Below are 26,489 nucleotides of genomic sequence, written 5' to 3'. Positions count from 1 at the left end.
TTTGCAAATTGGGGGCCCTTCTCGCGGCTTGCTTCATGCCTGCTAAAATGAGTCGAAAATAGTCAGCATGTAAGCGTCTATGTGCCGCTGTGGCCACCCCCCAATTGGGTCGCCCTGTGGGCAGAACCTCCGCCGTCTCCTCCTCAGTTGCCTGGGGATTTTCCTCCCTATACTTGGCTCGTGCCCCCGCAAGGATGGTTGGCTTTTGGCTGAGAAAACAGGTGTTCAATAGCATTTGTGTATCGTCCCATGTGGGGTTGTGAGTAAGCCTCACATTCTCCATCAGAGACAGGAGTGGCCCGGGATCCTCTTCAAAGGAGGGGTTAAATTGTTTCCAATTATACAAATCAGATGTTGTGAATGGGACATAAACAAACATCGTCCCTTGAGGATGTTGGGCGGTAGGGTCGGGGACTTCTCTGATGGGGAAGGTGAACTTCACCGGTGGTTGGGGGTCCTTTCGCAGGTTGTAGTTAGGTCCCCCTTTTGCCTCTCTCTGTAGGACCTCCAATCTTTCCTCTAGGGAATATAGACGATCTTGGAGAGTGTCCTGGCGTTCAACTAGAGGGGTGGGGTCCTCTGGTACTATTTCATGAGAGGGGTCCTTCTCGGGGGCATCTAACCGCTGGGCGGGCCCCTCAGGAGAGGGTGGTGGTTGCAACGAGCGCCCTGCGACGGCTGTCCCGTAGGGAGGAGGAAGCAGTAGGTCCTCCGGTGCCGTGGCCACGACCCTGGGTGGTCCTTCTTTTGGTGGTTTCCTTTTGACCACCATGGGAAGGGCAAGGGACATGCATTTAACAACCCACGGAGCAGGCCTGCCGCCAAGGGGCACACAAGTTGCCCACGAATCAATATAAGGGAACTGGTCCCAACTTCCCCTCTGTGCTACTATTGTTCGCACATCAGATACCAAGGTTGGGTCAAAAGACCCCTCGGGTGGCCATTTGGGTTCTAATATTGGCCATTCCCGGGTGCAAAAAAAGACAAGACGATCCTTTGTCATCTTAGTTCCATAATCCTGCTTAAAATGTGACCAATTGCGCAAACAACACTCCAAGGGCGTATGGGACTTCTTCGCAGACTTAGATTGGGACCCGCCCATGACGGTGGGAATTTCAGTCAGCAATTCTTGCGCTTCGCCCTCCTCTGACCTAGCCCGTCTCCGGGGTAAAGAAATGCAGATCGGGGCTCCTCACTCGCTTCGCCCGTAGGCGTCTCACACAATCACAAACACACCACCGTCCCGCGTTTATCCCCTAATGTAAGCTGTTTCACTTACCCCAAAAGCCTCTTCTGTCCCGCCCGCAGCTGCGTCCAGCTGCTTATTGATCCACTGCCGGTGCCTAAAAGGAGTGATCACGTCTCCCTCTTCCTCTGGCGTTGGTCCCCAGGCGCTTCTGCCGCCACCGTCGTGAGGAGAAGGCAGTATAAAACAACCGCCTGTGGCCACTTCTCCTCCACGGCCCCTCGGCTCAGCGCGAAGGGGACGCGCCCCGAAGCAGGATCCGAGTCACGGCACCAAATTGTTAGATAAAAAGTCTTTGCTTTCGGTTTAGAAGAAAAGAATGCCAGGCAGGCAGCAGTGGATCCAACACTATTTTATTGAACGTTTTGCAAAACGGGTGCAGAGCAGTCTGGACCCCGAGACACGTGTGCAAAAGCCCTTTATATCATATTGCTTCTATTGTTCTTACCAGTAACCAATGAAACAGTTAGTACATCGGCTCACTAAGTTAATATCCAATAAACAGTCACTATCAGCTTACCAAGCCGTTAGTCATGAGCGCGTCAGTATGATTCCCTTTTTGCTCCGCCTATATTTTCCCGCCACTCGGGCTCTTACGTAACTTGAGACGCCAATGGTTATGGAGTCTCCTTTTTTCTAACAATAGCAAGCTCCTAACTTTACCAGCCACTAGCCAGCCACTAGCCAGGGCTAGGATACTGTGACACCTAAATCATCTTGGGCAAAACATATACAGAAAAACAAGCACTAACAAAGAATTGAGACCTTCCCAGGAAGAAGATTCCACAAACCGCTGAGGTATTATTTTATTTTCCAGCTAGTCTCATGTCATGATTAGGAAGCCTCCTGATTTGCTACATATTTAAAATGGTAATAATCAGCATTGTTTTAAAAGGTGCTGTGTGGAAATAAAATTTTAAATTGCCAATAGACTATATATAGGGTGGCGGAGAGGGACATGAATGCCAACCCCTCCACACAAGAAAGGCATTTTTTAAAATCTCATTTAAACAGTATGCAGAAAAGACAGATCATCCACATAGTGATCATAAACAAATACTTAACAAGCATGTCCCCCCACTTTAAACCTATATTCAGCAGTGCCTCAAGGTAGCTGCCTTTATGACGATGGGAATAGCTCGTCTCACCTGCCAGAGACAAATCAAGAGCAACCTCATTATCTTTTGCAAGGACCTACAGGCATTCCAATAAAACCTCATGATCAGCCCTATGAAAGGCTCCTAAAATATCTAATAAAATCAGCATTGATAGTTGACCTCTGCCCGCTGCCAGAAGGATAGCATTAAACAAAGACAGGAAAGAATTCAATATCCACAATGCAATTAGAATAGAATGAACCTACAGCTGTGCCGTCACCACTGATGGCCATAGAGTCACAGCGGGATTACAGCTTGCCAAGGCTGGGAAACAAAGTTGTCCAACTATGAACATGGTTGCATAGTGCTCAAAGCCCACATGTTTATTATGATGTCATGATGCAAACAGATGTCATAGAATCATAGAATAGTAGGGTTGGAAGGGGCCTACAAGACCATCAAGTCCAACCCCCTGCTCAATGCAGGAATGCAAGTGTGCCTGGATGAGCCCCACCCCCCTCTCAGTGCGTGCGTTGCACCCTGGATTTCAACCAGGGACCTCCAGCATGTAAAACATAAGCTGTTCCATCCGACCAGGGCTCTTCCATAATCTTAACAACTGGCTCCTGAGGGAATCCTTACTGAACCGTGATGGCGGGAAGGGAGATCACAGCAGACCTGCAAAGATCATATACACAGTACCATCTAGGTATCCACAAAAGAAAAGAAAAACCTCATCATTTCCAGAGTTGCTTTGGTTACTTTTTCAAGGAGTGAGTGAGCACAGCAGTGTCCAAAGAGTTATGCAGATGTCACATAGGGAGAACTATGCATGCTACTACTGCTTAGCAAAGGAATACATTCAGTGGTATACTGGTAAATTTGGAAGTGCAGAAGCTCATCCTGACAGTCCCCATAGCCACAGCCCCAAGGAGAGTCCCAAAATTCGGGCAGCTGTGTTAATCCATATCAACAAACCAGTTCTCGCAGATTTCAGATGTCTTTACAAGAGGCATTTATTGTGGGCTCGTGATTGGCCTCTCACAAAAATTTGCAGGTCATTTACATGACACCGTCAACCTCCAGGGCACATCCAGCTGTTTTTGATCTTTATCTCACAAAAAAAACCCAATAACAACGGAGATAATGCACTATTTAAATGTAAATCCGCTTTAATGGCTGTGTGTAAATGTGCAGTTCCGCTATAAGCACAGCCTAGAAAGAAGAAGCCATTGGGCTAGCAAGAAAATCACAACTGCTTTCGCCCCACCCCGCCCCGCATGTCTGCCTGTTGACCTGGGCTGGGAGGAGAGTTTTCTTGGCTGGGTTCGGAGAGGCTCAAAGCAAGTGCGGAGCTGGCCAGGGAGGAAGAAGATGGTGACCCCGCCCCCAACGTAAACAGCTGACAGCAACGAAGCCACACCCCCCATGCTGCTTTGCAGAAAGAAAGAGAGAGAGAGAGAGAGAGAGAGAGAGAGAGAGACTCTTGAATCCCTTGGCAGACCCACTGATTCATGGCTCACTCCCCCCACCCCACCCCGAGGATGCAAAGAACTTACCTGTGTAAAGAGCTGATCTTTATCTTGCTTATAATGCAGAAACAGAAGCTCTGGTAAATTGCGAAATAAAACTCTTTATCTCCACTAGGAGCAGGCCTTTAGTAAAGCCAATAGTCTTAATTGCCCATTCAAGGCAAGTTGTCCCAAAATACTTCGCATTACAACAGGGAACAATATATTGTTGTTGGGAAAGTTAATTTCCCCCCAGTTACTGTGAGAAGTGCAGCTAAGGTTATAGGGAACAGGAATTCAGAGGGAGTGGCAGATGATACTGGCATCCTTGCTAATAAAAAATTGCCTACACAGCATCCCTGAAAGCCCTGGCCCCACTACACCGCTGAATACATTGGATAGTACTCCCTTTGCCAAAGACCAGCTAAATCCACTCAAGTATTAAGTATCAAGTATTAAGCGTTAACATTTGCAGGTGGATAAGCAGGGAGAAGTTATGAGACAACACAAATAGATTTGGGATAAAACAGGGCCACATTTATTGAGATACTACAATCTGCAAAGGAAGCACTGGTGGGCACACAGCAAACAAGCCAATCACAACAGGTATCAAATGAGACATTCGTTGTCTGGGGCGAGGTGTCCACCATCGCCCCCATCTGACATACCCAATTATGGGTCACAAAAAGTCCAACATTAGTCACAAAAAAAGAAAGCCTCCACACATGTTTTAGAAGTGCTTTTATTTATATAGTGCCCTATCGCTTCAATACACCACAGTTAGTACTGGTGTTTTCAGTTCTCTGCAAGACATAGCTGAACTTTTTTTTTTTAAGTGACACGAAGAAAGACTTCACAAATTACAAAGTTTGAGAGAAAAATAAGTAAATTTTAAGCAGGGCAATGCCAAAGAGTGTTCAAACTACCATACAATTGCGCTCATTTCACATGCCAGCAAGGTGATGCTCAAAATCCTACAAGCTAGGCTTCAGCAGCATGTGAACCGAGAACTACCGGAAGTACAAGCTGGGTTTCGAAGAGGCAGAGGAACTAGAGATCAAATCGCCAACATTCTCTGGATCATGGAGAAAGCAAGAGAATTCCAGAAAAGCGTCTATTTCTGCTTCATTGACTACGCTAAAGCCTTTGATTGTGTGGATCACAACAAACTGTGGCAAATTCTGAAAGAGATGGGAGTACCAGACCACCTTACCTGTCTCCTGAGAAACCTGTACGAGGGTCAAGAAGCAACAGTAAGAACCAGACATGGAACAACTGATTGGTTCAAAATTGGGAAAGGAGTACGACAAGGCTGCATATTGTCGCCCTGCTTATTTCACTTATATGCAGAGTACATCATGAGAAACGCCGGTCGCCGGGTTGGATGAATCACAGGTCGGAATTAAGATTGCTGGAAGAATTATCAACAACCTCAGATACACAGACGATTCCACCCTAATGGCAGAAAGCGAAGAGGATCTAAAGAGCCTCTTGTTGAGGGTGAAGTTGGAGAGTGCAAAAGCTGGTTTGAAACTCAACATTAAAAAAACGAAGATCATGGCATCTGGCCCCATCACTTCCTGGCATATAGAAGGGGAAGAAATGGAAGCAGTGACAGATTTTACTTTCTTGGGCTCCAAGATCACTGCAGACGGTGACTGTAGCCATGAAATTAAAAGACGCTTGCTCCTTGGGAGGAAAGCTATGGCAAACCTAGACAGCATAGTAAGAAGCAGAGACATCACCTTGCCGACAAAGGTCTGTATAATCAAAGCTATGGTTTTCCCAGTAGTAATGTATGGCTGTGAGAGCTGGACTATAAGGAAGGCTGAGCGCCGAAGAATTGATGCTTTCGAACTGTGGTGCTGGAGAAGACTCTTACGAGTCCCCTGAACTGCAAGAAGGTCAAACTAAGGATGGCAGAGAATTCCGAAATCTGTGGCGGAACAGCCTGCCACCCACCCGCGGATCCCCCCTGGGACAAGACTTACCTGGGGCGGATCTTCCGGGCGGCGGCGGCTCCGGCTTCGGCGGCAGCGGCTGGTCTTCTGACCGGCTGCACCGCCACCATTTGCAAACTGCAGGTGTGTGTTTTGGGGTTTTTTTACAAGACATGATAGGCTATGTAAAGACTTACGTAGCCTATCACGTCTGGCTTTTAAAAAAAAAACGCGTACGCAAATGGCGGCGGCTACGGCCGCCGCCATTTGCGTTCCTTATTTTGGGCCGGGTTTTTTTTTGGCTATTTGCGTTCCCCCTTATTTTCGCCGTCTTAGTCTATGTAAATATTTACGTAGACTAAGACGGCCAAAAATAAGGAACGCAAATGGTGGTGGCCGTAGCCGTAGCCACTGCCATTTGCGTATGTGCATTTTTTGTGGGGGTTTTTTAAGCCAGACGTGATAGGCTACGTAAGTCCTATGACGGCTGACTACAGGGACGCAAACGGCGGCGGCTACAGCCGCTGCTATTTGCGTCCCTGCTAGCCAGCGGCCGGATGTCCGGCTGCTGGTGGAGCCGACCGGCGGCTCCACAGAATCCCCGCAGAGCAGAGTCGGCCGGCCAGGATTCCGGGGGGAGGGACAGAGCGCCTCCCCCCCCCCCAGCGGAACCCGGCAGAGCCAGGTAAGGGGACTTTCGTACATCCCTAGTCAAATCAGTCCATCCTAAAGGAAATCAACCCTGACTGCTCATTGGAAAGACAGATACTGAAACTGAAGCTCAAATATTTTGGCCACCTAATGCAAAGAGAAAACTCCCTGGAAAATACTCTGATGCTGGGAAAGATTGAAGGCAAAAGGAGAAGGGGACGGCAGAGGATGAGATGGCTAGATAGCATCACCGATGCAATGAATATGAACTTGAGCACACTCCGGGAGAGAGCGGAGGACAGGAAGGCCTGGCGTGCTATGGTCCATGGGGTCACGAAGAGTCGGACACGACTTAACGACTGAACAACAACAACAACAATGCCAACACTGTTTTCACAAAAATTAAGCCTGTTTCGATTTGTCTTCTTGTCTGGGAAGTTATTTATTTCAGTCTTTCTCTTTTAATGGGGTAAAATCTATTTTTTAACTTGGCATGTGAGTTGTTCTGAATTAATGCAAACACATTATTTACATTTTGTGAGGCTTGTCTTTGCTGTAGCAAGGCATATGGGAAAACGTTAACAATTTCACTAGTGTTGACTAACAAATCAAAACTTTCAGAAGGGTGTTTTTTTTAATACTCTGACTAATGGAGATAGATGCCTAACACTGCTCCCCCACTGTTTTGTGTCTCACAGACACAGCATCTGTCTTTTTTGCCACTGGAAAAACAAGATTCATTAATAATGTTGCTTTCAAATGATGTATAGCAGAACATGTGTCCTGCAACACAATTCTTCTAGAAGGCAATAATTAGACTGCACACTAAAAGCTCCTACAAATACAGTGAAATATTTGATGGCAACCACCTGGCACTAAAGGTATGTTAAACAGGAAACTACACACACAAATATATTGCACACACACGTCACACATGAAATTAAATTCCCTTACAAAATATATCTGAATTAATTTTAATTTCTGGATTAATTTTGTTTTCTCTAATTTGCTACAATTTTGGTTTGCAAGAAATTGCATGTTGAATTATAGTTTCCTTTATTTCTGTTGCTTAGTTTTAGTTCGGTATAATAATTTACATCCCACTTTTTCCTATCAAAGATGGACCAAAGCAGATTTTTAAAACCCCAAATCGAAGACTGAGTGCAAATAATAAGATACAAAAACACAATCACAAAATTCAAGCACTCTTGTTAGGCTCTTGCAGACCTTTGATTAAGAAAGGGAAAATATAATTTAGGAATATGCTTTTATACTTTAATTCAAGTTTATTTAATTAAAAGGTGCTTAAAATGGATAGGAATTCTTAATGATCAAAAATTTTGTTCTTTAGGGTGCAATCGTATACATAGGCTGGGAATAAGTATCATAGAATGTAGTGGGACTTACTTCTGAGTAGACATGTATAGGATTGCTCTGTTAAAGTTTGTTCTAAATGTAGAAACCAGCCATGTCATCCACTGTCTTTTCAACAGATTGTCAAATATGTACCAACAGAAACAAAATTTTAAAAAACCCCACACAGCAAAAAACCACTGTTCAACTACTGATGCGGAAAGCCTCAAACACTTGTACAAAACTTACCAAGGCAACGCTGTCTCCCCCAGGAGGAGTGGTTAATCATGAAGCAAATCTGCGATATAAATCTATCCTGGTTCCAAGCTACAACAGGCTTTGGTCTTCTTAAATCCACTTGGCTGTGTCTTATGCAGCTTAAGAACATAGGTTTCCTTTCCTGAGAAGGCATCTCTCATCTGTTTTAGTTACAAAACATTTCCCTTCCTTTGCCCTCGCTAGGCCGACAGCCACTTGTTGCAATGGTAACAGGGAAAGCCAGGATCTGCCTTCTTCTCAGTTGGCTGGCATGAATAATTAACTTTTTTTTTTCCACCTCCCCTCATCAGCATTCCATTCAAGCGACACAAATGAAGCAATTCATTTCTTCTTTTTTGTCCTTAGAAGCTCACTGGATTAATGAGGGTTATCTAGGAAGATAAGGCCCAGGCCTGCAGATTTCATTTAGCTTGATTGGTTAGAATCTGTGTCTCTAAATGCAGGGCCCGCACTGCCCGCATATCAATTTTAGCTGCTGCATAACCTTTCTACTCCTCAGCCCCCCCCCCCCCAAAAAAAACCCTTTTGCTGGCAGGAGATCTTATGTTTAGCTAGCAATGATATCTATCTGGCTGAAGCCACATAAATCTTTAATTGTTGTTGTTCAGTCGTTCAGTCGTGTCCGACTCTTCATGACCCCATGGACCATAGCACGCCAGGCCTTCCTGTCCTGCGCTCTCTCCCGGAGTGTGCGCAAGACAAGTCCATATTCATTGCATCGGTGACACTATCTAGCCATCTCATCCTCTGCCATCCCCTTCTCTTTTTGCCTTCAATCTTTCCCAGCATCAGGGTCTTTTCCAGGGACTTTTCTCTTCGCATTAGGTGGCCAAAATATTGGAGCTTCAGCTTCAGTATCTGTCCTTCCAATGAGCACTCAGGGTTGATTTCCTTTAGGATGGACTGATTTGACCTCCTTGCAGTCCAGGGGACTCGTAAGAGTCTTCTCCAGCACCACAGTTTGAAAGCATCGATTCTTCGGCGCTCAGCCTTCCTTATAGTCCAGCTCTCACAGCCATAGGTTGCTACTGGGAAAACCATACCTTTGATTATACGAACCTTTGTTGGCAAGGTGATGTCTCTGCTTCTTACTATGCTGTCTAGATGTGCCATTGCTTTCCTCCCCAGGAGCAAGCGTCTTTTAATTTCATGGCTACAGTCACCGTCTGCAGTGATCTTGGAGCCCAAGAAAATAAAATCTGTCACTGCTTCCATTTCTTCCCCTTCTATATGCCAGGAAGTGATGGGGCCAGATGCCATGATCTTCATTTTTTTAATGTTGAGTTTCAAACCAGCTTTTGCACTCTCCACTTTCACCCTCAACAAGAGGTTCTTTAGATCCTCTTCACTTTCTGCCATTAGGGTGATATCGTCTGCATATCTGTGGTTGTTGATAATTCTCCCAGCAATCTTAATTCCAACCTGTGATTCATCCAACCTGGCGATTCTCATGATGCACTCTGCATATAAGTTAAATAAGCAGGGTGACAATATGCAGCCTTGTCGTACTCCTTTCCCAATTTTGAACCAATCGGTTGTTCCATGTCTGGTTCTTACTGTTGCTTCTTGACCCTCGTACAGGTTTCTCAGGAGACAGGTAAGGTGGTCTGGTACTCCCATCTCTTTCAGAATTTGCCACAGTTTGTTGTGATCCACACAATCAAAGGCTTTAGCATAGTCAATGAAGCAGAAATAGACATTTTTCTGGAATTCTCTTGCTTTCTCCATGATCCAGCAAATGTTGGCGATTTGATCTCTAGTTCCTCTGCCTCTTCGAAACCCAGCTTGTACTTCCGGTAGTTCTCGGTTCACATGCTGCTGAAGCCTAGCTTGTAGGATTTTGAGCATCACCTTGCTGGGATGTGAGATGAGTGCAATTGTACGGTAGTTTGAACACTCTTTTGACGTTGCCCTTCTTTGGAATTGGAATGTAAACTGATCTTTTTCAGTCTTGTGGCCATTGTTGAGTGTTCCAAATTTGTTGGCATATTGAGTGCAGCACTTTAACAGCATCATCTTTTAGGATCTTAAATAGCTCAGCTGGAATACTGTCATCTCCACTAGCTTTGTTGTTATTAATGCTTCCTAAGGCCCACTTGACTTCACTCTCGAGGATGTCTGGCTCAAGTTCCGTGACTGCACTATCATGGCTATCAGGGACATTCAGATCTTTCCTGTATAGTTCTTCTGTGTATTCTTTCCACCTCTTCTTAATCTCATCTGCTTCTGTTAGGTCCCTGCCTTCTTTGTCTTTATCATGTCCATCTTTGCACAAAACGTTCCCTTGATATCTCCGATTTTCTTGAAAAGATCTCTAGTCTTTCCCATTCTATTGTTTTCTTCAATTTCTTTGCATTGTTCATTTAAGAAGGCCTTCTTGTCTCTCCTTGCTATTCTCTGGAAATCTGCATTCAGTTGGGTATATCTTCCCCTTTCTCCCTTGCTTTTTGCTTCCCTTCTTTCCTCAGCTACTTGTAAAGCCTCATCAGACAGCCACTTTGCTTTTTTGCATTTCTTTTTCTTTGGGATGGATTTAGTTGCTGCCTCCTGAACAATGTTACATACCTCCTTCCATAGTTCCTCAGGCATTCTGTCTATCAGGTCTAATCCCTTAAATCTATTCATCACCTCCACTGTATATTCATAAGGGATATGATTTAGGTCCTACCTGAATGGTTTAGTGGTTTCCCCTACGTTCTTCAATTTAAGCCGAAATTTTGCGATAAGAAGCTCATGATCTGAGCCACAGTCAGCTCCAGGTCTTGTTTTGACTGACTGTATAGAGCTTCTCCATCTTTGGCTGCAAAGGACATAATCAATCTGATTTCGATATTGACCATCTGGTGATGTCCATGTATAGAGTCGCCTCTTGTGCTGTTGGAAAAGAGTGTTTGCTATGATTAGCGTGTTCTCTTGGCAAAACTCTATTATCCTTTGTCCTGCTTCATTTTGTGCACCAAGGCCATGCTTGCCTGTTATCCCGGTGATTTCTTGACTTCCTACTTTAGCATTCCAATCCCCTATGATGAAGGGGACATCTTTTTTGGGTGTTAGTTCTAGAAGGTGTTGTAGGTCTTCATAGAACCGATCAACCTCATCTTCTTCGGCCTCCGTGGTTGGGGCATAGACTTGAATTACTGTGATGTTGAATGGTTTGCCTTGGATTCGTACTGAGATCATTCTATTGTTTGTGAGATTGTACCCCAGTACTGCTTTTCCCACCCTTTTGTTGACTATGAGTGCTACTCCATTTCTTCTAAGGGATTCTTGCCCACAGTAGTAGATATAATGGTCACCTGAATTAAATTCGCCCATGCTTGTCCATTTTAGTTCGCTGATTCCCAAGATGTCGATGCTGAATCTTGCCATCTCATGTTTGACCACCTCCAGCTTACCTTGATTCATTGACCTGACATTCCAGGTTCCTAAACAATATAGTTCTTTACAGCATCAGACTTTCTTTTCACCACCAGACACATCCAGAGCTGAGTGTCCTTTCGGCTTTGGCCCAGCCACTCTTTCTGGCGCTACCTGGAAATATCCTCTGCTCTTCCCCAGTAGTATATTGGACACCTTCCGACCTGAGGGACTCATCTTCCGGCGTCATATCTTTTAGCCTTGTGATACGTTCCATGGGGTTTTCTTGGCAAGAATACTGGAGTGGGTTGCCATTTCCTTCTCCAGTGGACCACATTTTGTCAGAACTCTCTGCCATGACCTGTCCGTCTTGGGTGGCCCTGCACGGCATAGCTTATGGCTTCACTGAGTTACGCAAGCCCCTTCGCCACAACAAGGCAGTAATCCAAGAAGGGGATTCATGGATCACAGGGAATCTTTCATTACTGCAACTTTAATATTTAAGCTGGTGGTGTTCTCTCTGTTTCTAGTTGCTTTGTTAAGGAACCACGTTAAGGACAAATTGAGCTCCAGAATGCTTGTGTTATGTTTATGTAACTTCTCCTTGGCCAAAGAGATAGATATAAAAACAGAGAGGGCCCATTTTATCAGGGACATCTGTACACAAGCCCAGTGAATTGAATGGAAATTGACCAAGAGAATGTCAATCTCTCTCTGCATGGTACATCTGTGCTTATGGTTGCCAATGGTTGATTAAAAAAAAAAACACTGGTCCCCATGCAGAATCTGGAATGAAAGGCGCAGAATCTGGAAGATTGGAAGCATACCTTGGAAGAATCTAATGACGGCAAAGGGATGGCACCATGATGTAATCTGGTCAGAGATGAAGACATTAGAGAATTAGGGAGGACAACAGTGGAAGCAGGGTAGAACCTGGTAGAATGTGGCACATCAAGCCCCAAACCTGGCAGAATCTCAGTTTTATTTGCTTTTCTGAACCAAATAAGGGTGAATACTGGCTACCCTGCCACCCTGTCAGTGCTCGAAGATAAAGGCTAGATCTACACTACTGCTTTTTAGCAGTATTGAAGTGCACTGATAACTGTTGGGGCACATTACACATTCGATATACTGCTTTTGTAGTGGTACTTCCTTTTTCAGCACAGGAATGCAAACTTGAATCTTATGTGCCTCAAAAGACAATGGATTGAATAAAGAATTAATTGCTCTTAGTTCCCACTGAAATTAATGCAAATTAGTTTAAGTCATGACTAATTTTTCTTATTAATTTCAATGGGACCCAAGTTCAATTAACTTACCCTGGATCCAACCTAATAATCTTTCACTTATGACAATTACTTTAACTTTTACAGCTGTATTTCCCCATGTTTTGGCCAAACAAGTCTTACATTGTGAATTTTACTTTTAAACATGGGGGATTCTACTCTGAGTCCTCTTGGAACTAATCACAATGAGTTCCTTGACTGCAGCTGTTGTCATGAGTCATGCAATCCCTGTTCCTGAGTTTCAATCAAAGTCTATCAGGGCTAGTTGCCTTGCTTTGCAGAAGAGGATTCCATTTTACAGTCTTTCCAGATTTTCTTTAGAAGATCAGCAAAGACTCTTCATTGTACCTATCATGCAGCAGTGAGGATGGCAAAAAGACCTTATTACACCTCTATTACCTCATCCTCGATATGTTGCCCAGCAGAATTGTTCTGAGTGGTGAGAAGTCTGTTGGGATCTGGCTCAGGCTCAGAGAAATTGGGATTGGAACTCTTTTGCTATAACAAATTTGCTAGGCACTTTGAGGAGAAAGTAGCTTGTATTCGCTCAGAACTTGACTCCACAGTTATTGCAGAGCCTGGGGAGGTGTCCAGTGTTCCATCTGGTTGTGTTTCCCGGGATCAGTTTCAGTTGTTTCAGCCTGATGATGTGGACAAGATGCTTGAATCAGTCCATCCCACCACATGTAAGCTTGACCCTTGCTCATCTTCGCTAATATGACCTAGCAGGGGTGGATTGATTGGGTAGGTCCAGGGGTGGTAAATGGCTCACTCTCTCAGGGGGTGGTGCCTGCTGCCTTGAAAGAGGTTGTAGTGCACCCTCTCCTGAAAAGGACTTCCCTGGATCCAGAGGTATGTGAGAACTATCACCCTATTGTTAATATCTCCTTTCTGGGCAAGGTGTTTGAGCATGTAGTGGCTGGGCAGCTTCAGACGTCCTTGAATTAAACTGATTATCCGGACCCATTTCAGTCTGGTTTCAGGCCAAGGTACAGCACTGAAAGGGCCTTGGTTGCTCTGACTGCCAACCTACTCAGGGTGAAAGACAGGGGGAGTGCCAGCTTGTTGATCCTCCTGGATCTTTCAAAGGCCTTTGACACCACTGATCATGGTAACTTACTGGATCAGCTCTGCAAGGTGGGGGTTGGGGGCACTGTGTTACAGTGGTTCCACTCCTACCTGCAGGACCGATTCCAGAGAGTAGTATTGGGGGATTCCTGTTCTACCCCATGGCTATTAAGCTGTGGGGTGCCACAGGGTTCTATTCTATCCCCCATGCTGTTCAACATCTATATGAAGCTGTTGGGTGAGGTCATTAGGAGTTTTGGGGTGGGGTGTCACCAGTACACTGATGATGCTCAGGTCTATTTCTCCTTCTCGTCAGAGTCAGCTGAGGTGGTGAGGGTGCTGGACCAGTGCCTGGAGGTTATAATAGGCTGGATGAGGGCCAATAAACTGGAGCTAAATCCTGCAAGATGGAAATTCAGTGGATTGGTGATTCCCAAGTCCAGGAATTGGGTAAGTGACCTGTCCTGGATGGGGCTGCACTCCCCCTGAAGAAGCATGTGCCTAGCTTGGGAGTACTGCTAGATCCATCCCTGTCACTGGAACCCCAGGTGGACTCTGTGGCCTAAAGTACTTGGGGCTGGCTTTGGCTGATCCACCAGCTACAGCCTTTCCTGGACAGGGATAACCTAGCCACAGTAGTACATGCACTGGTAACTTCCCAATTAGAGTACTGCAATACACTTTACATGGGGCTGCCCTTGAAGATCACTCAGAAGTTGCAGCTAGTGCAAAATGCAGCAGCTAGACCATTGACCAGAGTATCTCATAAATATCATATGTATAATAATAGTAATAGTAATAGTAATAACAATAATACATTTATTATTATTATTATGAAGCGCCATTGCAACCAGGTGTGAAGCAATGCCCATTAAAATAAGTAGAACTTGGTCTGTGTTGACTCACAACTCCTTTAAGGCTGCAATCCTATACACACTTATTTGGGAGTAAAAATCCCACTGAACATAATGATACTTACTTCTGAATAGACAAGTAGGATTGCCCTACAAGGCTACAAGCATAACTACACTCACTAGGGGAGTAAACTGAAGTCTGAATCAGTCCCCTGTCAGTAGGGGTGTACAAAACCCCGCTTACTTGGCTCTGCCGGATTCTGCAGGTGGGGGGAGGCGATCCGTTCCTCCCCCCCAGAATCCTGCCTGGCTGGCTCTGCTCTGCGGCCAGGCCACAGAGCCCCCAGCCAGGCCAACCCGCAGTGGGGCCTCCAGCCACTGCCGTGCTGGTGCGGACGCAAATGGCGTCCTGAGTAGGGGATGCCATTTGCGTCCCTACGCCGGCCCGTGATAGGCTACGTAAATATTTACGTAGCTTATCACAGGCTACCATAGGGACGCAAATGGCGTCCCCTACTCAGGACGCCATTTGCGTCCGCACCAGCCCGGCAGCAGCTGCCACCGCCGGAGCCGCAGTCCGAGCTGCAACCAGGTAGGCTCTGTTTCGCGGGGCTTTCGTGGGGTGGAGGGGCAGGGGGTCCGTTCCGCCATGGATTCTGGGGGGCCGAATTCACTGGAATTCAGCCCCCCTGGGATCCGTGGCAGAATTCTCTAACATCCCTACCCGTCAGTAGCCACGGATGTAGACAAAACGCACTCAAGTGGTGGGTTAGGAACAGACTTTTACTGGAGATATAACAAACTTACATCACAAGGTAAGGTGGCTGAGGTCAGCATCTCTTGCGGGAGGAAGAAGGAAGAAGATAGGAAAGTAGAGGGAGGAGGCAAGGAAAAGGCAGAAGAGGGCTCTCATTCCCTCCCACCTTACTCATATTAACCCTTCAAGTTCAGGTTAAGTGGCTCGTGGCACTAGTCCTTCCAACATCAACTCCATTGAACACATTGGGACTTACTTACAAATAAACAAGCCTAGGATCCTACTGTGAACCAGAGGGGTTGGGTCCAACCCCAGGCCCTCTGCTCCGCCTCGAAGGACAAACTTGATGTGCAAACAAACAGCAGGTGAAAGCTTTTCACTACATGGTGCTAAAACACAATCCCCTGCTAACGTCTGCACATCAAGCCCCCTGGAATCCCTCTCCCACACACAGCAAACCCTACGCATACGCACGAGCACAGACAATGGCAGCTGCTCAGGGGGTGGAAAGCGGAGAAGCTGAGAGCTGAGGAGGAGAATAGGGGGTGCCGAGAGGAGGCTGTAGAGCTCGCTCCAGCTCCCTGTCTCGCCCCCTTTGTCTGGCCGGCTCTGCGTGGTAGGCGAGAGGCGGCCACCAGTCGCCCGCATTCCCTTCCTCTGCTCCCTCCTCCTCCCACTACATCTGCCCCTGCAGCAGCAGACTGTGACCCAGCTGGGAGCCAGCTCCAAAAAAAGGGCAGGAGGAAACCCCCGGTGCGACCCCCCAGCACTACACCACTGGCAATGAGGGTGTGAGATTGTCATTGTCATGAGAAGATGATGCACAACCAAAATGGAGACAATACAGGCTTGCAGAATCTAATTTACTGTTCACTGGAACCCCAATGTCTACCAACTCAAGTCAGGTTGAAAATTGTGGTTTGAGTGGAGCCAGATGCAAACCGATAGCTCAATGGATGGAGCAATTACCTACCTCATCCTATAAGCCATAAACTGTTTGACCTGCATATAGGAGGACAGCCCTACATTGGAATTAATACAAAGCTGTGATTCTAATAGCCTAATTTAGAAGGGAGAATCCTTTTTGTTGCTGCAATTGTTAAACAACTGGAAGAAGCTAGAAAGACTTGTGAATCTACCTGTAGATCCCAAAACACCTTCTTCCCATCCATGATTTCCAACATGGCCAGTATCTCTACTTTTGGACTACTGGGAATGGCAAGGTAGTTTTTTTGGTTTGCCAACTTTGGATCTTACTCCCTGGGTGGAGTCAGGGGATGGCAGGACAGAACAGATGAATCAGAGTGGAGCCTTGCAGAATTGGTCAGATCATTAACACAGCATGGCAGAATCTCTAAGATTCTGTGGGTGCAGACAGGAGCTGGAATTTGATGGATTGTGGGTGGAATTTTCTGGGTCAAGGCGAAGACTGGAGGAAGCTAGCAGGCAATATTCCAAACAAGTCAGGGCATGGGGCAATAGCAATTAACAACAGCATTGTAGTGGAGCCAGGGCTCGCAGGGTTGAAGCACCAGGAACTTTTGATTATCAGGGATGATGACATCACCTGCCACCTCCCTCAGGCTTACATGTTTCCTCTGAGTAGCTGGGGAGGGAAATGGATTTTCCCAGCAACAGTATATTGTTGAAAGCTACCCCTATTGTAATACAATATTTTGGGGCAGCTTGGTCTTGAATGGGCAATTAAGACCCATTAGCTCTATAAAAGACCTGCTCCTCGTAGAGATTAAAACTGCTAGAATTGGGTTGTTGATGCGGATCAACGCTGCTGCTTGCATTTTGGGGCTCGTTTTTGGAGTGTCGCTTTGGGGACTGTCGTGATGAACATCTGCATTTCAACATTTATCACTGATTAACACACACACAAGCAAACACCCTTTGTTGGACTGGCTCTAAAGTTTACACATTTTTCAGACCATAACACTAATTACTCACTGGAATACAGTTTTACTCATTGTGTTCTGCTGAGTAACTTTTATGACTGGGTTCAGATGATCAGTGGGGGAAACAACACAGTATGGGTTGTTTCCCCTGCCCCCATGCATGCTGATCGCATGACTGGCATTTCCCTAATTACCCATGCTGCATCATGGGTTGCTGTGTTGTCCAAACCCGGCACATGGTGCGGGGTGGCTTCTTACCCACCCTACAACCCACAGCTTATAGTAAGGTTTGTGGGGTGGGTGAGAAGCCACCCCTGCTGTGCTGCACACCAGGTTCGAATGACATAGCAGCCCATGGCGCAGCATGGATAATTAAGGAAATGCTGGTTATGTGACTGACATGCACAGGGGTGGGGGAAACAACTGATACCTGCGTTGTTTCTCCCACTGATCATCCAAACACGGCCAATGGCCGACTGGTAGCCTTAGGAACATTTTTTAAGAAAAAGGGCAGGGTGGGAATAGATGCCAAGAACAACACTGGGAATTTTCAAAAAGGCAGAGTAGGAGGAAGCTCTGGGAGCCATAAATCCCCTCAGCAGTGCTGCTTCCTTTGAACTGCAACTGCAAATTTCAGGATTAGTCTGTATTGAACTGAATTAGGTTCTTATAGGATACATGGAACTTAAAGAGAACTAAGATAAATGGGCACTGTCTATTTACATAGTTGACTGAAGAACTGATATAAAACAATTTTAAAATAATATGGATCTGAAATAATTAAGAAAAACGCAGCATAAAATGTATCAGGCCAGCAAATCAACATAACGTTGATAGTATCACCAATTTTAAAACAAGTTTTAAAGGAGCCATGTTCTGGCCTGGTCTGCAGCCTTACACTGTGCTCTGTAGCTTCCAGATAGTTCTCTTGGTGCCTTGGGCAAAACGTATTTGGGAAGCACAAGAATCCTGGACAGTCAGTAGATTCCTCAGACAGGTAGAGCTGCTCACTCTGGTGGTCTTAGGGATGTACCAACTGTGTACCTTCAGTGCTACTTGACTTCCGCAGTTCGCAGCCAGTGCTCCGTTCCGTCCTTAACAAGCCCCCGGAATTCTCCTCTTTTTTTTCTGCTCTGAAAATTATGAAGATAAATCCATACTGACAACCGTAATTCCGGTGCCCAGCCATCTCCATGAGTCTCCATAACTTCTGTAAGAAAGGCTATTTTTCGGAGCTATTTACATATTTTTTCCCCTGCCCTGAGACGTGCAGGAATTACTTTCAGCCAAAACACTTCCTCCTAGGGGCTTCCCAAAACAAGGCTGTCCTAGGTGTGCCTCAGCGATGCACTCTTTGTTTAAAGCAACGCTGTTTTAAAGAAAGAAAAAACCTTTTAAAATGACCATGCCGGTCCTGGAGCCCTACATGAGGTATTATTCTCCCTGCTAAGCTTTATATTTCCACATCCAGTGTTGTTGTTGACATTCTGTCTCTTTTTCATGAGTTTCATAACAAAAGTGTGGTGTAGTGGTTAGAGGCCAGCCCAAAGTCACCCAGTGAGATAACTAACAGGTTTGATCATGAGCTGGATGTGGAAATACGAAGCTGAGCTGGGGGCAAGTGGGGTGCTGGCATGTGTAGGAGTAAGTCACATTGAACTCAATAAGACTTACTTCTGAGTAGACATGCGCAGAGTTGGTTCTCCTCTCCATTTTAGCCTCACAATGTCAACAACAATGCTGGATGTGGAAATATAAAGCTTAGCAGGGAGAATAATACCTCATGCAGGGCTCCAGGACTGGCATGGTCATTTCAAAAGGTTTTTTCTTTCTTTAAAACAGCGATGCTTTAAACAAAGAGTGCAACGCTCAGGCACACCTAGGACAGCCTTGTTCTGGGAAGCCCCTAGGAGGAGGAAGTGTTTTGGCTGAAAGTAAACGGAGACAGAGGATTTCAATTTAGAAAGAACACCCACAAACAAGGCGGTGAGCACAATTCATTTTTTAAAAAAATGTACGTATTTATTATCGGAACATACGACACTGCATTTTTATTTGCGAAAATTCTGCGATTCTTTGCAGACAACGAAAAAAAAGTCGCATGACTGCTGGCTCCACAGGACCTCATGGTGCCGTTCCTCAGAGGATTCTGTGGCACGGACTGAAGGGAATTTGATTGCATTTCAGTCTGTGGCGGAATTCTCTGACATCCTTAGGTGGTCTAGATTTTTGAGTTTAGGATGTAGATCCAACAATCAGGCTTTTTCCACCTGGGAATTCATGATATCAAGGGTTGAATTAAGAGTGAGCTTAGCTAGGGTGGGCATGTATTTATCACCATAAAAGAGGAAATGCATCACCAAAAGAGAGGACACCAATTTGCATAATGTGCATATGCAAATATGTGCATATGCAAATTTATATGTAGAGGAGCACATTTAGAAACAAATAACTACAATTTAAATCAGGGATGGGAAACTTGTGGCCCTGCAGATGTTTTGGCCTGCAATTCCCATCAGCCCTAGCCACCATAGCCAATGGTGAGGGCTGATGGGAGTTGTAGGCAGAAACATCTGGAAGATCACAAGTTGCCCACCCCTGATTTAAACAGAAATACAATATATCTCAACATTGTAGAGAAGACCAAATAAATGACCTGTGTGTGCCTGATGCTTGGTCTGCTGTCCAGGTGTGAACTCGATGTGCATCTTCAAGGCCCCTGCTCTTATTATTCCTTGACTTCGAACCAGACTTGGACTGGACATCTCTTCTAATAAATAGAGGATACTTTCAAATAGAGGACTATCCTCTGTTAAGTAGGACACCTGACCATGCTAGCTCTGGCACACCTAGTTGTTATTATCTTGGGGTTTCAGTATTTAACCTTTTACTTTTGTTTGTTTAACTATAGAAATATAGAGAAAATTAAATGTCCCTTTATTTTATTCTTATCAAAAGACAGATAAAGATACACACAAACTATTAAATTGACTAAAGCAGGCTTCAGATACCGCAGATGTTTTCTCATGTTTGTTTGGCATGCCTCTTGGTTTGGGTGCTTAATGCTGAATGATGCTTAGGAAGAGTCATAATTGATGCAATGTGTCGTGTTAAATCTCTGAGTTGGTGGTCCATTCAATTTGATGAAGAGTAGGAGTAGGAAGGAAGTCATTTAATGGTGATGGAAGAATGTTATATCGAGCTTTTCTGCACAAGGCTGTTAATCCACTGTATCTACTTTTGGTTTTGTCACAGAACTGAGATCCAAACACTACACAAAGAGCATTTCCTTTCCTGTTTTTCCATTACATAACCTCTAGGTGGCACTGTGGTATAGCAGAAAAGCGCAATTACACAAGAAGAAAAAAACATTTTATTTCACTTTCACAAACAATCTCCTTGTTCTAAAAAAACTTGCTGAAAGTGCTGTTTAAAAGCAAAAGCAAAACTGGAGGGTCACAACATCGTCTAAAGTAGCTGTAACGCTCATCATATCATCTGTGAGGGCCTACCTGCTCCTTGCATTAGAATGTGCTAATTTTCTGACACTGCTTCCTCAAAGCCCATGCCTGTGTTGCTACTCTGGATCAGGGACAAGATCAGGGAACCTCTCCATTGAGAACTCTGCTTTGTTCAGAATTTAACATTTACAAATCTCTCTCTCCTCTCTACCCCCTCTTCAACCTTTGCAAGATAGAAATAGCTGCAGTCTCTTAAAATCTTTGCCTTAATTTCATCAAAGAAGGCATTTATAAAGCAGTTTGCAACCTCCCAGAAGTCTGTGACACAGAAATTGGGCTAAATCAAATTAGCATTCCATATAAAGAGACATGTGCCTGCCTACTGCTTAATTATTACACTCATAAGCCATTTGTACAAATGAGGATAATAACTTCCTTTTTGTCTTGTTATAGTTCTCCATTAGAAACAGGAGAAAAAGTAAATCAAGTCAACATTTATTGTCTGAAAAGATAAGGCACCTGAAATAGCCTCCATTTATTAATTTATTTTTCTCCTGAAAGCCTTTGAATTTAATACGAGCCATTTAATTGTCTAGTAAACATTTCCTTTCTAATCTGCTCACAGCAGTTTAACAAAAATATAAGCCACAGGAGGAGAATGGAATGAATATCATAGTCCAGGGCACTGTCTGGTTTATAAGGGGGGGGGGTGTTCTCCCTAAAGGACCACATCTTTGTTACATTTGAATTACAGTTGTTATTTGTGAAATCGCACAACCCAAAGGGTCATTTTCTCAAGTTATGTTATGATAAAGGAAATTTCCAGGGTCAGTTTCATAGAATCATAGGGTTGGAAGGGGCCTACAAGATCATCGAGTCCAACCCCCTGCTCAGTGCAGGAAGCCTAATTCCCAGGTGGTCTCCCAGCCATGTACTAACCAGGGCTGACCCTGTGTAGCTTCCAAGGTCAGACGAGATCAGGCACATCCAACCCTTTGCTTCTCAGATTGTCACGATGAAGCAAAATGACATAATTATGGATTTTCTTTTGGTTAACCACTTGTTCGATGAATCAACAGTTATTGGATTGTGTTGACTGTATGCCTCAACCGATCTCCAGCTCTTGTGCTATCAGGAGCACCCTAGCTGCTTCTTTCAGTCTACTTCAATAGCTAACTCAAAACACAGACAAAAAGATTCTTTTTAAGGCTTTAATCCTTTTACAGCTTAATGACTCTTTCAGATGCTAATCACCAGCGACTAAGCAAGGAACAGCACTGGGGAAAAGATAGCAGAGTAGCCTATGCTCCAGGTTAGGCAGTTGGTCCCCATTTGAAGGAGACTCACGGGAAGACCCTGAACTTATGGGCTAGGAAGAGATCCTCCCTCTTTCCCTTGGGTCCTTGGGACGCGACTGTTGCTTGCGCGCCAAATGAGCGCTACGCCTCCTTTCCATGCCCTCTGTCGTCGCTCCCTGCGTCAGCGTCGAGCGTCCAGCAAGCCTCCCTCCAGCACTCTCTCTCTCTGCCAGGGTCATTATCTATCTCAGGAATGCTGGCAGGAGGAATCTCTGCCAGCTGCTGTGCCTGTGAGAGATGAGTGCTCTCCTCTCCCACCGATTGATGTTCCTTCTCAGAATCAGAACTGCTCTGGGGTTCTATCAGCTCAGATTCCACCCTGACATCATCCCCACTCCCATGAGTGGGAGAGCTCGAAGTTCTGGCTCCGACATCGAATACAGCCAGCCGCGGGGATGGTCGCCCCAGGAATGAGGTTAATGGCACAGTCAAAAGGGCGGTGGGGGGGGAGCTGGTCGGCCTCCTTCTTGCCGAAAAGCCGCATACTTCTCTGCAAGTATCATGATAGCTGAAGAACTGCCAGAAGCAGACGAGGAGGGGAAGAAAGGGTTAAGGCCTGGGCTGGGACTGGCGCCTCGGTTGGGAGGCAATGCTCCTGGCAGTAGGGAGAACCAAACTCCACTTGTTGAAGCTCCCAAGAAATCTGAGGATTATGCTTAGAGAGCCAGGAAACACCCAGCACGATTGGGGAACCTTGGCCAAGTGAAACTGAATCTGCTCAATGTGGGACTGGGTGCGCAGAGTGAATGGAGCTGTAATACTGGTCACCGCGCCCGAAGAAAGAGGATGCCCATCGATGGTCTCCACTGCCAAGGGGGCAGGAAGAGGCAGGGTAGGAATCTTGTGGAAGAAAGTGAACGTTTCATCCATGAAACTGGTCGTAGCCCCAGAGTCCACTAAAGCTAGGGCCTCCACTCGACTCCACTGGGAGGAGCGGAGGTGAACATGCAATAGCAGATGGGAGGGGGGGTTGCGGAAGGCACCCACCTGGTGGGGAACCAACCCCCACACTGGAGACCCCCAACAGGCTTGGGGGGCAGCCTAGTCAGGCCTGGGGACGAGGAGAAGGAGGAAGGAGAGGAGGGGAGGCAATGAGGCTGCGGGTCTAGCGTGGCAGGTTTTGGTGAAATGTCCCAACTTTCCACACCGAAAGCATCGGTGCTCCGCATGCCGCCGCTCTAGTTCCTCCAGCGGCAGCGGGGCTCAGGTAGCTCCCAGCTGCATTGGGGTCTCCTCCGCCCCCACCACAGGGGCTGGGGGAGGGGGCAGGAAACATGGGGGAATGGGAGGAGGGAAATCTCAGTCCCCAGTGCCCCGCCGGGTCTGCCGGCCCCCCTCCAGCCGACTATCTATCTGGAGGCAGGTCTGGATGAGGTCCTCCAAAGTAGGCGGGCTAGGCATGCGCGCCAACTCATCCAAGATCTCGTCGTTCAAACCATCCAAAAACTGAGCCACCAGCGTGGCATCATTCCACTGTAAATCCTGCATCAGCAAGTGAAAAGTTGTCGCGTAGTTGGAAACTGAGTCCTTACCCTGCCTGAGGCGGCGAATCTCCCAAGAAGCCATCTGCGTGTGCAGGGGGTCACCGAAAAAACAGGCCATCGCTGCCATGAAACCTTGATAGTCCCCGAGCAGGGGGTCATTAGCAAGAAGAAGTCCCGAAGCCCATTTAGCTGCCAGCCTGAATGTAGGTTAATGATGAAGCCCACACGAACCTGTTCCATCAGGAAATCCTCAGGTCTTAGGCGCATGTACAGCTCCGATTAGGCCCGGAAAATCTGAAAAAGTCCTTTCTCACCAGAAAACTTATCTGGCAAAGCCACCGGGCACTTGCGGTGGGGGGGAATTGGAGGTGGTGGGGGTTGAACTGCAGCTTTCAGATTCTGTACAGCAGTTGTTAGTTGAGCCACTTGATACTAGGGATGGGGGAGAATTTCTCCCCGAAACTTCGGGGGGCCGAGTGCCAACGCATTCGGCCCCCCGAAATCGGCAGGGAAATTCTCCGCCACCCCCCCGCCACCCCCTCCCCGGGATGGGACTTAACTTTCACGAATGTCCGTCCTGGCGGCGGGTCCCGGCGGCGGTCCATCGGGTCTTCGACAGGGACGGGGGCGGCAGCCGGTCTTTCGCCGCCGCTGCCATTACAAGGAAAGTTAAAAAAAAAAAAACAACCACCCCCGTGATAGGCTACGTAACGATTAACGTGGCCTATCATGGCTAGATTTGCAAAGTCAGCCGTGATAGGCTACGTTAATCGTCACGTAGCCTATCACAGGTGACTTTGAAAAAAAAAAAAAAGCATGTACGCAAATGGCGGCCCCCATAGGGAGCCGCCATTTGCGTTCCTTATTTGGTCCCTGTAGTCTACGTAAAGATTTACGTAGACTACAGCGAAAATAAGGGCAACGCTTAATAAGGGCAACCCTTTCGTACATCCCTACTTGATCCCAAAGAGCCTGGTTCTCTTGCGCGAGAGCTTGCACCGCCGGGTCCATGGTAACCTCCACAGGCAGTAGGAGAAGAGAGAGAGAAAAAAGAGGAACGGGGACCAAGCTGTCAGGAGCGCCCTAACTGCCTCTTTCAGTCTACTTTAGGGATGTACGAAAGTCACTTACCTGGTCTCACAGCTTGCTTAGCGGTGGGGGGGAGGCGCTTCGCTTCTCCCCCCGAAGTTCAGGCCGGGGGGGGGAGGCTTCCCACCTCGCCCGGCTGAAATTCAGGCCAGGGAGAAGCGCCCCGTCTCCCCGGCCGCGAACTTCAAAAGAAAAGTTTTTAAAAAAGAAAAAAAAAAGCCCAGTGATAGGCTACGTAACGATTTACGTAGCCTATCACGGCTAGATCTGCAAAGTCAGCTGTGATAGGCTACATTAATCGTCACGTAGCCTATCACGGGTGACTTTGAAAAAAAAAAAGCGTGTACACAAATGGCGGCCCCCATAGGGAGCCGCCATTCGCGTTCCTTATTTGGTCCCTGTAGTCTACGTAAAGATTTACGTAGACTATGGCGAAAATAAGGGCAATGCTATTTGCGTTGCCCTTATTTTCTCCGTAGTCTACGTAAATCTTTACGTAGACTACAGGGACCAAATAAGGAACGCGAATGGCGGCTCCCTATGGGGGCCGCCATTAGCCATACGCGGTTTTTTTTTTTTAAAGTCACCCGTGATAGGCTATGTGACGATTAACATAGCCTATCATGGCTGACTTTGCAAATCTAGCCGTGATAGGCTACGTTAATCGTTACGTAGCCTATCACGGGGGTGGTTTTTTTTTTTTACTTTTCTTGTAATGGCGGTGGCGGCAGCCGGTCGAAAGACCTGCCGAACCGCCGAACCTGCCGAACCGCCACCGGCACCCGCCGCCGGGAGGGACATTCGTGAAAGGTAAGTCCCATCCCGGGGGGGTGGCGGGGGGCGGGGGGGTGGCGGAGAATTTCTCCTGAACAACCTTCGGAGGACCGAATGCGTTGGCGCTCGGCCCCCTGAAGTTTCGGGGAGAAATTCTCCCCCATCCCTAGTCTACTTCAATAGCTAACTCAAGACACAGACAAAAGGATTCTTTTCAAGGCTTTAATCCTTTTACAACTTAATGACTCTTTCAGATGCTAATCACCAGCGACTATGCAAGGAACAGCACTGGGGAAAAGATAGCAGAGTAGCCTATGCTCCAGGTCAGGCAGTTGGTCCCCGTTTGAAGTAGATATGTATGAAACTCACTTACCTTTTCACGGATTGTTTTGCGGTGGGGGGGGAGGCGCTCCGTCCCTCCCCCCGGAATCCTCAACGGGGGGGGAGGCGATCCAGTCCTCCCCCCCGGAATCCTGCCTGGCCGGCTCTGCTCTGCAGCAGCTCCACAGAGCAGCCGGCCAGGGCCGTCTGCAGCCAGATTTCCGGCTGCGGAAGGGCTGGTGCGGACGCAAATGGCGGCCGCCGTAGCGGCTGCCATTTGCGTCCAGCCAGGCTGCCGTGATAGGCTACGTAAGTATTTTCGTAGCCTATCACGGCTAACCCCCCCCCAAAAAACCCAGCGTACGCAAATGTTGGCACCTACAGTGGCCGCCATTTTCTTTCCCTATTTTTCACCGATCTAGCCTATGTAAATATTTACGTCTGCACCAGCCCTTCCGCAGCCGGAAATCATGCAGCAGGATGAAGCAACGTACTTGATGTAGCACAATGAGGGAAGGGATGGATGAAGGCAAGAATTGGTTTCTGAATGGTACAGCAAGACTTTTTAAAGTATTGGTCATAGCAAGTGTAGGGATGTGTAGACTAGAATGTAGTATTACGTATTAATATTTTTCGCTGTTTTTCGCCAATCTAGCCTTCGTAAAAATATTTTACGTAGGCTAGAACGGCGGGGGGAAA

General features: G+C 46.6%; 1 protein-coding gene across 4 annotated transcripts in view; it reads right to left on the bottom strand.

The window, feature by feature from the left end:
• Positions 1–26,489, bottom strand: part of C3H10orf90 (chromosome 3 C10orf90 homolog) — a 357,993-nt gene that overhangs the window by 146,052 nt on the left and 185,452 nt on the right. For 2 of the 4 annotated variants that reach the window (XM_084841445.1, XM_084841446.1), the window contains exon 1: positions 8,048–8,512. The exons of the other annotated variants lie outside the window; for them this stretch is intronic. In XM_084841445.1, the coding sequence (XP_084697571.1) occupies positions 8,048–8,210 (163 nt within the window). In that variant the 5' untranslated portion in view covers positions 8,211–8,512. Of the gene's footprint in view, positions 1–8,047; positions 8,513–26,489 lie in introns of those variants that run through there. 4 annotated transcript variants of the gene reach the window in all.

This window comes from Heloderma suspectum, chromosome 3 (genome assembly GCF_057233095.1).
Source record: "Heloderma suspectum isolate Gila_16-S chromosome 3, 16-S_ref, whole genome shotgun sequence".
Classification (NCBI taxonomy): Eukaryota; Metazoa; Chordata; class Lepidosauria; order Squamata; family Helodermatidae; genus Heloderma; species Heloderma suspectum.
Note: the sequence above shows the minus strand (reverse complement) of the source record. Positions and strands in the feature narration are given on the sequence as shown.